Source organism: Sphaerodactylus townsendi, unplaced genomic scaffold (genome assembly GCF_021028975.2).
Source record: "Sphaerodactylus townsendi isolate TG3544 unplaced genomic scaffold, MPM_Stown_v2.3 scaffold_199, whole genome shotgun sequence".
Lineage (NCBI taxonomy): Eukaryota > Metazoa > Chordata > Lepidosauria > Squamata > Sphaerodactylidae > Sphaerodactylus > Sphaerodactylus townsendi.
In genome coordinates, this window is record NW_025950362.1 from 2,455 (window position 1) to 15,300 (window position 12,846).

Genomic DNA, 12,846 nt, shown 5'->3' on the forward strand with positions numbered 1-12,846 from the left:
CAAAGGGTGGACAGGAACACTGGATGTCACTCAAAAGCATCATAAAGGGGATCTATATCTAAAGCTTGGAATCTCTCTGCATCACAACCCTAGTATTCCTAGGGAGGTCTCCCATCCAAATACTAGACAGGATCAACCCTGCTCAGCTTATGCATAGATCTGAAAGCCAACACTGGGGCTATTATTCAGTTCAAGGTTTCAAAGGGAACTACAGCCAGGTAAATATGCGAGAAAGATTACAGCCTTAACATTTTTAAAGGCATCTTCAAGCAGCCAAAGATTGTGGTAGGTTGCCCATGGAATTAAAAAGCCTGATCAACAAAAAACAGAGCAGTCACATTCAGTGTGCACTCACACTCCAAAATGCTTGCCAGGAGTTCCAAGCCATCAGAACCAAAGAAAAGCTTGAGGCCATCGCCATTCACGTGCACACATAAGAGGGGCAGGCCAAATGCCTGAAAAAGCAAAAAACACCTCATCTAAGTTTCTGGTGAGGCAGAGGGCAGGAGGTGATGCCATGTGTCACCAAAAAAGGTGAGAAGCAGAAGGTCATATTGTTGAATGTTGTTTTAGCCCTGTCCTAGCCCTTGCTGGTGGCACGGAAGCTGCCCAGAAAAGAAGCTGCCCAAACCATTTGCTGTGCTTGCCAGTTCTGCGGTCCAACATGGCCTTGGATTCACTCTCTCACTTTTTTGGTTAAAAACTAAATAAACTGCACATGGTGCCAGAAACTGCAAGAAGAGGGAATATGACAACGTCCTCATGCTTCCATGTTACTAAACTGTCTGAAAGACACCCTTCAAAACTGTTTGGGAAGCTTTTTTTGTTCACCTGGAAAGAATAGAGAGAGAATGAGAAACAATGTCACCAAGTGAAGGTCTGACAACAGTGCTGCCCCCAGGCCATCTGGCCCAAGAGGAAAAAAAAAAATAGTCTGGGAGAACAGGTTTAATTCCAACCTGAGAGCAAATGTTGCATAGTGACTAAGAACAGTAGACTCTGAAATTTGGAGAACTGGGTTTGGTCACTCATTCCTCCGCATGAAACCTGCTGGAGTGACCTTGGCCTAGTCAAAGTTCTCAGAGAACTCTCTCACCCCCCCCCCCCCACCTACGCCCACAAGATGTCTGTTGTGGGGAGATTACAGAAAAGAGTTTGTAGGCCACTTTGGGGGGAGTCTTTATGATTGAAAAAAGAAGGGCATAAATCCAAACTCTTTTCTTCTTCCCCCAACTGCTTTTGAAGCTTGCTGGATGACCATGGAGCTAGTCTATAAAACCTACTTCACAGGGTTGTTGAGAGGCAACACAAGAGGAGAGGAGGAAGGCATATGCCACTGTGGTCTCCCCACTAGGGAGAAATGAGGTTACAAATAAAAGCCCATGAAATAATTTGTTGCGTATGTACCATCACAATGATGCTTTGAATGTGTCTGAAGAATACCAATCAGAAATATCCATTTTGTCACATGCCAACTTATATCCACATAGTTAAAACAAAGACAGCTAAACCCACTGGACTAATCAAGTTGCTAGTCAGGCAACTCAAGGAAGGGCCGGGGGTGGGGAGAGCACAGCCCCAGAGACCCTTGCCCTTCTTGAGAAGGGCAAATTGTGTGATTAGTTTCCACGTGAAAAGAGACCTCAGAGGGAAGCTTTGCCAAGGGACTTGTCGGGGGTTCTCAGCAGCCCTGATTATAGGGTCTGAAGAAGTACTGGTCTCTCACCCCATATTTCAGTGCTTCATCAGTGGTCGTTTTCAGGCGATTCTTCACCTCAGTTGAGGCACTCATTTCCAGGAGCTTCTTGGCTTGATCCAAGGGGATACCTGCTTGCTCTGCTGCCTGAGAGAGAAAAATGGACACACACAATCACACAGAAGGCAGATACCTGATAGGATCAAGTGTCAGGGCTACACGTTTTAATTAGTTAAAAATGGTTCAAGTTCTGTACTGTACATTCACCTGCCACATCTGGAACTCCCTCACAACGGGCTAGTTCTCTGAAGTTTCTCTCAGCCTTCCTTACCAGAGAGAAGAGGGATTAGTCATGAGACCATCTGAACACCAGGCAGAGCAGAGCAGAGGAGCAGCTTGACTGGATCAGGTAAAAACTCCATCTGGTTATGCTTCCACAAGGGCCAAGCTAGAGGAATCTCAGAAACCCAAACACATGACATGGAAGCAGTAGCTATCCTCTGCCATTTCCTCCCAAGAAACAGATATTCAGATGCACACAACCTCTAACTATGGAGCTTCCATTTAGACATCATGCCCAATAAACTGCTGGTAGGTTTAACACTCTATGCATCTGTCCAATCCCCCTATAAAGTCACTGAAACCAGCACTCTATCTTGCGGCAGAAAATTCTGTTTAAGTTACACATTGAACTACAGACTTTCCTCCTCCTCCTCATGCATAGAAGATACTGACAGATGTCCTTCTGCAGGACAATATGTATTTCTGGGCACTGATCTCTCTCTTTGGATCATGAAGTAAACACTGGGCCTCCAGCCTAGGCGGTGGACTTCAGCATGTGGTTCAGGAACCCAAAGTGGGTAACAGTTGCTATTTTATTTGTTGCCACCATGGCTCCAGCCCTTAGCTTGCTCCTCACTATGGTACACTTCCAGGAGTTTGACTCATGCTTTCTGCCTCTAGCTCTTGTGTCTGCTCACAGAATTGGCCTTGACAACTAGCCTCACAACTCTAGATCCTCTTCTTCCAGTCACATGACTGATGTAACAAAACTTCCTGTCAGCGGAAGGTCCTGAGCCTGGAAAAGTTGGTGCACTGGCTTAGGATATACAAGGGCCATATCACTTTTTCTGCTGTTCCCACCCACATTGATTTTTTTAATCTAAAAAAGGCACTTAGATCCTCAAGGAATCCATAGCTAAGGTTATGAGGGAAAGAAACAACATACCCAAACACTACACATTTATATGCTACTCTTCCTCCAAGGTATGGTCAAGAAATGAGCTGAGAGAGAAAAACAGCATGGCAGGGGTCTGCTCCCCCTCAGTACTACACTAGATCTTGAATGCTGAGAGGAAACCACTGTCAAAGCAAGGAGAAGAAACTTACTGCCAAAATACTCTCTGCTTGGAAAATGTCTTCATCCTGGAGAAGGAAGGCAACTGGTTATAAAGACTCATGAACAAGAAATAGAGCAGGCAAAAAATAAGCCTTTCAACATGATTAATAACTCCTGATGGCCTCAGCAGACCTAAGCAAGGAGCCTATTCACTTGACTGGAGCCTATTACACTATATGGAAAAAAATCCCTTTAGCCTAAGCTTCAACAACTGGTGAGGAACCAAACGGAAGCAGATGTATGCAAGGAGGTGTGGAATTTGGGGCTTCAGGGCACTACTGCCCAGTAAGTTTCCTAAATTACCATTTCACATGCTCTGGATCTGCTCAACTTGTGGCAACCCAGTACATGTTTAAATTATCCCACATTTTAAACTGGTCCACTTTAACATCATGTTAATCTGCAAGAAGCTATTCATGCTATTCACTTCCATGTCATGAAAAGTTTCAGACCATTTCCAAACATTAAGAGTCAGGTTTTAAGAGTTATAGCAACTGCAGAGAATAGCTTCTAAAGGGGAAAAAGGGAGATCCCAAATACACACTTGGAACAGCTCAGAGAGCCCAGAGGCTCAGAACAGTCTTGGGTGGGGCTTCCTCACAACAAGCTATTTTCCTATGCAAAAAACATAGCCGGGTCAGTTATTTACACAAATTTGCGGCTCTGGGTGTATTTCATGTGGCTCAGCCAAATCAAGGAAATAGCTCCTCCTAACATGGTTTTTGAACAAGAAATAGCTGGAGGGGACTGGAGCTTTCTTTTTCCCATGGTGCCGTTTTAAACCCATTTGGGCTCTCCTTTGGAAAAAAAAAGAAAGCCATTCCCTGCAGTTGCTGTGTGGATGCAAAGAACACAAGTTGGGTCCGCAGAGCTCAGATTGAACTCTTTAAAAACTCCCATGCGAGTGTGGAATTATGGCAGCATATCTTCGTCTGCTGATTAATCCCACCCAGAGGAGAGCCTTGGCTACTGCAAGATGTAATGTTTAAGAATATTTAAGAATATTTAAACCTCCTTTTAAGAATTTAAATTTAAGAATTTAAGAATATGGAACGTTCTAAAAGAGTTTGTTCATGTGATATGACTACGGTTGAAACACTTGACCATTCTTTGTTTCTATGCCCTAAATACAATAAGATACGCATGAAATACATGAATTCCATTTTCTTGCAATGTTCTCAGTGGCATGAGTGTTATAAGATACCCAATCTCCTGAACAGCTCTGATGTGCTCTTTTGTGAAACTGTTGCAAATTTTATATTGGAAATTAGTAATTTTAACTGCCTTTCTTAACCTTGTTTTGTTTTAAAATTTTGTCCTGTTTTATATGCCAATAAAGGCTTGTGTGTTGTTGCATCGTGGAGTCCAGAACTCTTTAAAAACAGTAATATTTATCTGCACTAACGTGGAAAGTCCAGCCTAGCCTAATCGCATTAGATCTTGGAAACTACCTGCAGTCAGCCCCGTCTCATACTTGGATGGGAGACCACCCCAAAACATCAGAATTGTTACACAGAGCCAAGCAATGGCAAACAACCCTTGTTAGTCTCCTGCTATCGGGTCACCATAAGTCAGTTGTGACTTGACAGCAAACCCCCCCCCCCCCACCTCAAAATGTTTACTTTGGCATAAGCCTCTATTAAAGTGGCAGGACATTATCTCTTGGCCAGTTGGCAGTGTAAGGCCACAGAATGAAAACACACAGAAAACAAAAGGGAAATCAAAACCAAACCTGTGTAATAAGACAGGAACCAAAAAAGGTTGCAAAAAGTAGAAGGAGTAATTAATATAACAATATATACAATAAGTTTTTATTACACAGTGTTTAAAGAAATAATGTTAAAAACATTAAACACTTAAAAACATAATAATTCACTAGAAATTTGAATCAAAAGACTGCATCTCCAACAACACCAAAACATCATATTGATTGCACATAACTTGTAATATAGCTAGATATGTCTTCTTCAGAGGTCAAAGTACCCAGGCAGATAAATCCTTATTACATAATACAAAATAGTGCAAAAATCTCAGATTCTGGCAGGAAGGTTGATTATGGAACTCCAATTAAACCTAGGTCATATAATTACTGCAAGGTAGCAATATCTATTCATTTAGTAGTTCATATTAGGGATGGTAATGAAAGACCAACTATCTGCCCGTAACCATATATTTAATTCACAAACCTGTATGCCAGTGCAAATCAAATCATTTACTCCACTTTTGATTTGCACTGGCAAACAGCTTATGAATTTGTATTTGTATAACTGCTATTTTTTAGGCTCTTGGGCAGGAAGTTAGCAAAGGAGGTTTAACAAAACTTTGGGTGCCCGTACGTTAGTCCTACGTGGCTGCACTTAGCTTGACGGATCAAACCTGCAAACTGGCCGAGACCATTTCAGATTCTTTGCCTGGGAATCTCAAGAACTTAAGGATGAGGGGCACAGAAATATTGCATCAGAAGACCTGATCCAACAGAATACTTACTCGACACCAAATGCGCATCCAAAGTTCTCTAGACACAGACTCCACAAACTGTGGCTGCGCAATGTCCACAGCAGTAACAAAGCGCATAGCGGGCAGACTGCCTGAGTGTAGGAAAAAGAGAGAAAAACTTAAAGAAGATCAGAGAGTGACATGAAAAGTGACATGAAAAAGGAAATCTTGAATTAGGACCCAGAAGACCAAGATTTGCTTCGCTACTCTGCTATGGAAGCCTGCTGGGTGAGCATGCGCCAGTTGCGCGCGTGCTCTCTCTCTCTCAGCCGAAGTCATCTCACAGGTTGGAAGGTTGTTAGGAGGATAAAGTGGAGGAAGGGAGAGAACCATGAATGCCATCCAGAGCTCCTTGGTGGGGTAAAAAAGGACTTAAGTACATATGCTGTTCTCAGACAAGAGATAATCAATCCAGCAGAGAGCTCTTTATAAAAGTATATGGAAAAAACTAGGTCTCCAATTATAAACTCTGGCAGGCTCTAGGAATCACAAGAGTTGGAAGGGGCCATACAGGCCATCTAGTCCAACCCCCTGCTCAATGAAGCATCAGCCTAACAGCCCTATCCAAAGGGGGGGGGGTGCTGAATCCACTGGTGGAAGTGGTGTGGAGTCCCGCTGGCAGATTTGCTCTCTCCAGGGCACTTGTCCTTGAGCCCCCTCGGCTGGCATAACAGGGGCAGTCTGGGAGTATGACTGGAGGAGGAGCCAACATTAGTTTGCTTCCTCCCAGCTACTGCCCCCGTTGTGCCAGTGGCTGGGGCTTGAGACTTACACCAGCAAAAAGATAGGTCCATTGAACCCAATGTGGGCTTCCCAGTGGTGAGGAGGCTTTTTTTTGCATCTTAAGGCTCTCCACGCTGCCAGGAAGCTGGTATGGCCATGGCAAAACGCCCTCAGACTCCCCACAGTCAAAGTATCTGAGCCAACACTCCTCAAGCAGCACCTACAAAATATCACAATTTCGGATTCTGAGGAAGGATGGCGTAGTCTTCAGAGCCTTTGATCACAAAACCCATACTGCGCAACTTACATACAACTCACCTCACATTCTGGCCCTGGGAATCCCAGCCACTTACTCCAGCAACTTTCCTACCCCGGACCTTAACCCTACCTTCCTCATTTTGACAGAATATAAGTAAGAGTCTACCATGGCCATCTCTGAGAAGAAACCCCAGACAGCTTTTGCCAGGTACCATAATGCCTAATAACTTTTAAATGAAGGGAGAAGTAGACACAGACACAGGAAGCAATTCCCTGCTGACAGTTAGCATGGTGTAGTGGTTAAGAGCAGGTGAACTCCAACCTGGTGAATCAAATTGGCTTCCGCACTCCTACATTCCTGCTGGGTGACCTTGAGCTAGTCACACTTTGTTCAGAACTCTCTCAGCCCCACCTACCTCACAAGGTGTCTGTGGTGGGGAAAGAAAAGGAAAGGAATTTGTAAGCCCCTCTGAATCTTCTTTTAAGAGATAATGACAGGGCATAAACCCAAGCTATTCTTCCCCTTCCTTGGCCTATCAAGGTGAGAACTGCCCACTCTGACTGGCAGCAGCTCTCTAGTGTCTTAGTGTCAGTGAATGCTTAATGTCTGGGGCCTCTTTGGGTTGCTGAGTGCTTGCTTTCTCTCTCTCTCTCCCTCTGCTCGCAACTTTAGATGACAGGGCCATCTTCGGGCTTCTCCGCAAAGGGAAGGGTGGCCAGATGGCTCTATCTCTTTCCCAAGGTCTAAGGAAAGAACTTCCCCGCTCTGCGTAGCTAAGGGGCAGAAGGAGGGAGGTGATAAAGCTATGGGCATTCGGGGAGCGGGTCAGAACTGGCTTTGCACATGTCAGGAGTTCCAAGTTCATTCCAATAAAGACTACTGATTGAGAAAATTCAGAGAATGTCATTGAATCAATCATAGGCCTGACACTTAGGCAGAGGCTATTCAGATCAGGTAGCCTCCACTCTGGGGTCTCAGTTCCTTACCCTTTTTGATAACGGTCTCGAAGAAATTCTTTGGGGCTTGCAGCGGCAATTGGTAGAACTTTGCCAACCGAGGGAGGTCCTTATTCATGTACTCGCCTTTTTTGGGAACCATTGCTGGGGGCTGGTTACCTGTTGAGAAGAACATCATGTTGTGGGAAAAGAAAAAGAAAAACTCCCCCCCACCCATTCGTCCATCATAACAAGAGAAGACTCAGCCTAAGTCGTGCCCTGATGGGGTAACCCAAGCACTAAAGCCATCTTCACAGAGAACCAAAATTGTGGCCAATCTTTACCAAAGTATTTTAAGAAAATAAGAACACAAGGAGAATCTTGCAGGATTAGCTCAGCGGTCCAGCTAATTCAGTATTCTGTCTCATGCAGTGGCCAACCAGTTGCTATGGAGAGTCAACAAACCTCAAAGCACCTTATACCTCTGATTCATAACAGATATAATCAATAGTCCTTCTAATCATTCCCCACTACTGCGTGGAACTTCCCAAACACTGAGCAGAACTGAGCCACCTGGGAGAGTTCCCCCTGCCGACACGAATATAGTGACTTCACAGCTGTACAGCTTGCAGGGAACATTTGATATAATTGATAATAATAAGCAAGACAGTATGGTGAAGAATCTGGTTTTCCAGGCACTGATAGCTCAGAAGATGGCAGCATTCTTTTCCTAGGATAAGACTGCATCTGAGGAAACAAGATCAATGTGAAATACTTTTTGAACACCTGTGACCAAAATCAAACTTCAGAGGTTTAGGATTACTCCTCAGTAGACTCTTTTGTCAAATAACCATGGCTACGTTGTAGCAGGTTACCTGAAGGATGGCTTAGTCCCATATAAAACAGCCTGTTTGCTAACTCTCCATCCCATCAGTATATTTGGTAAGGACTCAGGAGAGAGACTTCTCAGTGATGATGCCTAGACTCTGGAACAGATCTTCTTACGGAAACCTGGCTTGCTCCTTCTAATGTCAGAGGAAGATGTTTTTATTTTGGACAGCCTTAAACATCTAGTTCTAACAACTGAGATCTTAAAAAGCAGCCATTTATGTTTTTGGGGTGAATTCTGTTGTGTTTTTGATTTTTTAAAAACTGCTACTGTGTTATTTGATTGTGCTGGATTTTACTGTTATTGATTAGAACTGGACTTTGAACATGGACAATAGAAAGGTGGGGTATAAATTATTTTAATAATTAAATATTCCTATTGTTACATAGTATTCAATACCTACCTGTTTCCTTCATGATCCCACCAAGGAATGTGGGCCGCAAACGCAGCTCGATGTTCCAGATGGACTGGTACCGGCATAGAACCTACAAGAGAGAGAACAATAAATGCACTGGTTACCAGTCTGCCACAACCTCCAGCACACGAGATGAGGGGGAGAAGTCTGAACCCAGCAGCCGGAGAACACAAAGCAAATTTTCCACAGCAGATATCAACACACTAAGTCTTCCTAGATGGCAGAAAAGACTATGTGTGATCCCAGAGAAACCAATGAGCTTGCTGAGGGAACAGCCTGGAAGCAAAACATGAACGTAGAGGGTAGAAAATATACACAAAATGCGAATCGCATTTTGGAAAGTTTCTCTTAAGTTTAAAAACACACTGCAAAATGTAGAATAAGCTGACCCGTGGTCAGGACATGCACACTAGCATAGTGTGGAACAGTACACAATTTATATCACATTTCTCTCTCCTGTAGCAAAAAATGCTTACAATGTCTTTCTGCCCTCACTCAAGATCCTATGGTCAAGCAGAGATCAGAACATGGTTTCTCAGGCTCTAGATAGAATAATACCATGTTAGTATCCCATTCTACCCCCCTGTTCTTTGGCAGTTGTAAACCAAGACTTACAGACAAAACTGAAGGGAGATCTACCTCAACATTGCCACAAGATTTTGCAGCTGCTAATTCCTTGTGGGAAATCAATTATGTGGGTCCTGGGTCAGGATCATGGGGTGGGAAAGAAAGGGCTTCAGCCAACTCCCCCTCCCTCTCTTTTCCAAAACCAAAGTTGTTCAGGGGGTCCTAAACACACCACCAGATGGCTACACATGCATATCTCCGTTAGGGGTCATTGCCCAGCAGGCTTCATGAGGACGAGCGGGGAAACAAATCCAGTTCACTAGATAAAGAGCCTGCTGCTCATATACAGAAGTGGGAAATCAAACCCGGTTCTCCAGATTAGAGTCCACTGTTGAATCACATTCCACTTCTGAATAATTTGCTGGAGTTCATTACACATGAATTACAAAAACATTACACATGTATACTTATAACTGTTGTTTATACTTATACTATTTACACTCACAAACTTTTGCAGGTTCAGGAGATGCACACTCCCCCCCCCCACAGTTGTGAACCCCAGTTTTCAGATTATGCCAGTTTACATATGCTCTTTTTTGCCACCGACATACGAAGACTACACAGGAGTTTCAAGGCAAGGATCTAACAGATGGGATTTGCCACTGCCTGCCTCTGCATAGCGACCCTGGACTTCCTCGGTGGTCTCCCATCCAAGTACCCCCGCTTAGCTTCCGAGATCTGCCCATTCTGAGGCACAAACGGCACCTACGCCGAGCAGTTTGCAGCGGGAAGGGACCAATGCTGCATGACCCTCGACGTCTGCAAACCGAGGCAAAGTTCAGACTGCAAGTCCTGCAGGTGAGACGTTTCGTTGGGCACCTGCTCAAACTCGCCAGAAGGAACGAAAAAGAGCCGCCATGTACGGCCCAAAAAACGCCATATCCCGCAGCGGGGAGAATGAAAAAGAAACTTATCCAAAGCGAGAAAAGTTCGGTTCACCCGATTGTTCTGACCTCCAGCGCAAGCCAGGAGTAGGGAGACACCACGTCGTAGAACAAATCCACCAACTTCTTGCTCCTCCCCAAGCCTTCCCGGACGGCCGCCATCAACCCTCCTTCGGCGGGCAGACGAATCTGCGAGCGGGGACTGCAGAAACACGCGAAAGGAGAAAAGCGACACGCACTGCCCACGCTCCTCCGACCTTTGCTCCGCTTTTGCTCAAATGCTGAATCACGTGAGAACGCGCCTGAACTGCTCTCTGCTGGCCCCTTGTGGCAAAAAGGCTGCTTGCAGCGCCAGCCGCAAAAGAAAGGTAATGGAGGGCTTTGGAAAACCTTCCTCGCCGAGGAGGGCGCCTTCGTTCCGGGATTCATTAGCCCTCCAGGAGCTTGTTTCAAATTGTGTTGCATTTTGCTGATGTGTAATTCCCCGAGTTCAATGGCAGGACTCAGCTGGCAGAGACAGCGTGATGTAGTGCTAAGAGCAGCGGGCTTCAGTCTGGAGAACTGAGTTTAATTTCACACTGCACATGAGTGGCAGACTGGAATCTGGTGAACCGCATTTGTTTCCTGCTCCTCCACATGGTGCTGGATTTAACAATAGCATAAGCACAAGCATAAGCATTTTATTGTCATTGTGCACGCACAACGAAATTTACAGCAGCATTCCTTGATGCACACAATTTCAGACTCATATCCCATCCTCACTTTCCCCTTCCTCCACCCATCCCTACACAAAATCTATGGGGCTTTCGGCCAAGGTGTATAATATTTTTGACACTGACACAGGTCTTCTTGCCCATTGACAATACATGATTGCCCGTAGGAAATGAAGGAAAGCAGGCTTGCTGTTAGAGAATAATGGAAGGCAGGCAGGATTAGTGGTGGGATTCAGCAGGTTCCCACCTCTTCGGCAGAACCGGTTGTTAAAATGGTGCTTGTATGTGACCAGTTGTTAAATTATTTGAATCCCACCACTGGGCAGGGCCACTGGGAATGAGGGAAGGCAGGCCTGCCCATAGAGCAATGACGTCTATGCATCCCTGCAGGGAGCAGTATTGTGAGTAGTGGGTGCATGAGGGCTCTGAAGGCCAAGCACCACTTCTGGGCTTGGATTACACCACTCTTTGCTGTACCCTGTACTGAACTCTCAGCAGGACCCACCCCACACTCATCTGAACATGGAGATGGGAACAGAGCCAGCCAGACTCACCCCCCCTCCACATGGAATTCAGCTGTGGGGCCGGCTAGTTGGCTGACCCCACCCCCAATCTTCACATGGAGACTGGAGCAGCAAGGGCCCATTTGAGCCTGGATTTAGCAAGGCTGGGGCTCAGCTTTAAACATTGAACCAAGCCTGGTTGAAGTCAGGGCCAGACTGAGCATCAGGGGTTCTCTAGATCTATATTGTTGGCCCCGCCCACTCAGTTCCACTTCTAATGGGGGGGGGGGGCGCGGGGTGGACCCAATATTATAAAGCTAGAGCTGGCAAGTTCTTTTGCTCATTCTGAGCTCCCACTTGCCTGTCTTAAGCAGCACCTCTGCCTGGACACAGTTTTGGGGTGGGGGTGCCCAATGAGTTCTGGGTGCTGCTTTGTGAAGCTATGGCAGGGAACTGAGGTCCTTGTGGAGTTAGTACCTTTCTTCAGGGAGCTGAGCTTCTTGCAGAGTTATCATCTTTGCAGAGAGGGGTGGTGGTGGAAAGCTGCTAGTGGCCAATAGTGCACATAACTGTCAACTCTGCTCCTTGGCTTATCAGGCAAGGTTTTTATTCCTTGGGATATTTCCAATTTTCTGGAGTTTTGGTGTCTGGTCAGACAGTATAAAGTACAGTGCTGGTTCTTAGGGACCCCAAACTTTTCCAGAATCCAGACTGAGGTTTTGAATGACAGTTCAAGATTTGCCTTCAGCTGTTGAACTTGTCCTCCCTCTGTGTGGTCTCTGGAGCACCAGTCTTCCTGGGATCACTTACAGTGCTGCAGATTGGAGACCCTCCTGCGTGAAGAAGGCGTCAAAGGGTTTGACTGAACCACTTTATTTTCTTTTTAATTGCTTTAAAAATGTATTTGCTGTTTGTGTTAGTTGCTTCTAGTTGGCTTGGTGGCGGCAGCAGTGGTGGTGGTAGGGAGACTGAGAGCCTAGGCCCAAAGGTGGAGGGGGAGGCTACAGGCCTGGTTTGACCCGATTACTTAAGAATTTCCAAAAGTTAAACATTACTGCTTATTTTTCCTTGTTCTGTTCTGGTTCTGTCAAAGTTATGTAATTGGCTCTTTGTGTTTTTAAAGAGTTTTTATTTAAGCTTGTAGTTGTTGTTACCAGGTTTGTGGGAAGAACTTTAAGCTTCATATTTAAATCTCCCTTCTTTGGTGTTTTTCCACTGCTGTTTCTTTGGGTGCTTGCAGGGTTTTGGATTGGTTTTTGAAGTCGACCCACGTGGTCAGCGCAAGAACGAGACGAGACGCGGAGATA

The 12,846-nt window shown here is 45.3% G+C and overlaps 1 protein-coding gene across 1 annotated transcript; it reads right to left on the reverse strand.

Annotated features, from left to right (window-relative positions):
- Positions 1–355: 355 nt before the first annotated feature.
- On the reverse strand, positions 356–10,626 carry LOC125425160 (glutathione S-transferase kappa 1-like; the record flags this gene model as incomplete). The annotated part of the gene is made up of 7 exons (XM_048482704.1): positions 10,393–10,626; positions 8,801–8,882; positions 7,560–7,688; positions 5,583–5,683; positions 3,086–3,121; positions 1,727–1,843; positions 356–455 (listed from the first exon to the last, which is right to left on the reverse strand). Coding segments are annotated over exons 1-7 (658 nt in total), but the record flags the coding sequence as incomplete, so codon positions are not given.
- Between the last annotated feature and the right edge of the window lie 2,220 nt (positions 10,627–12,846).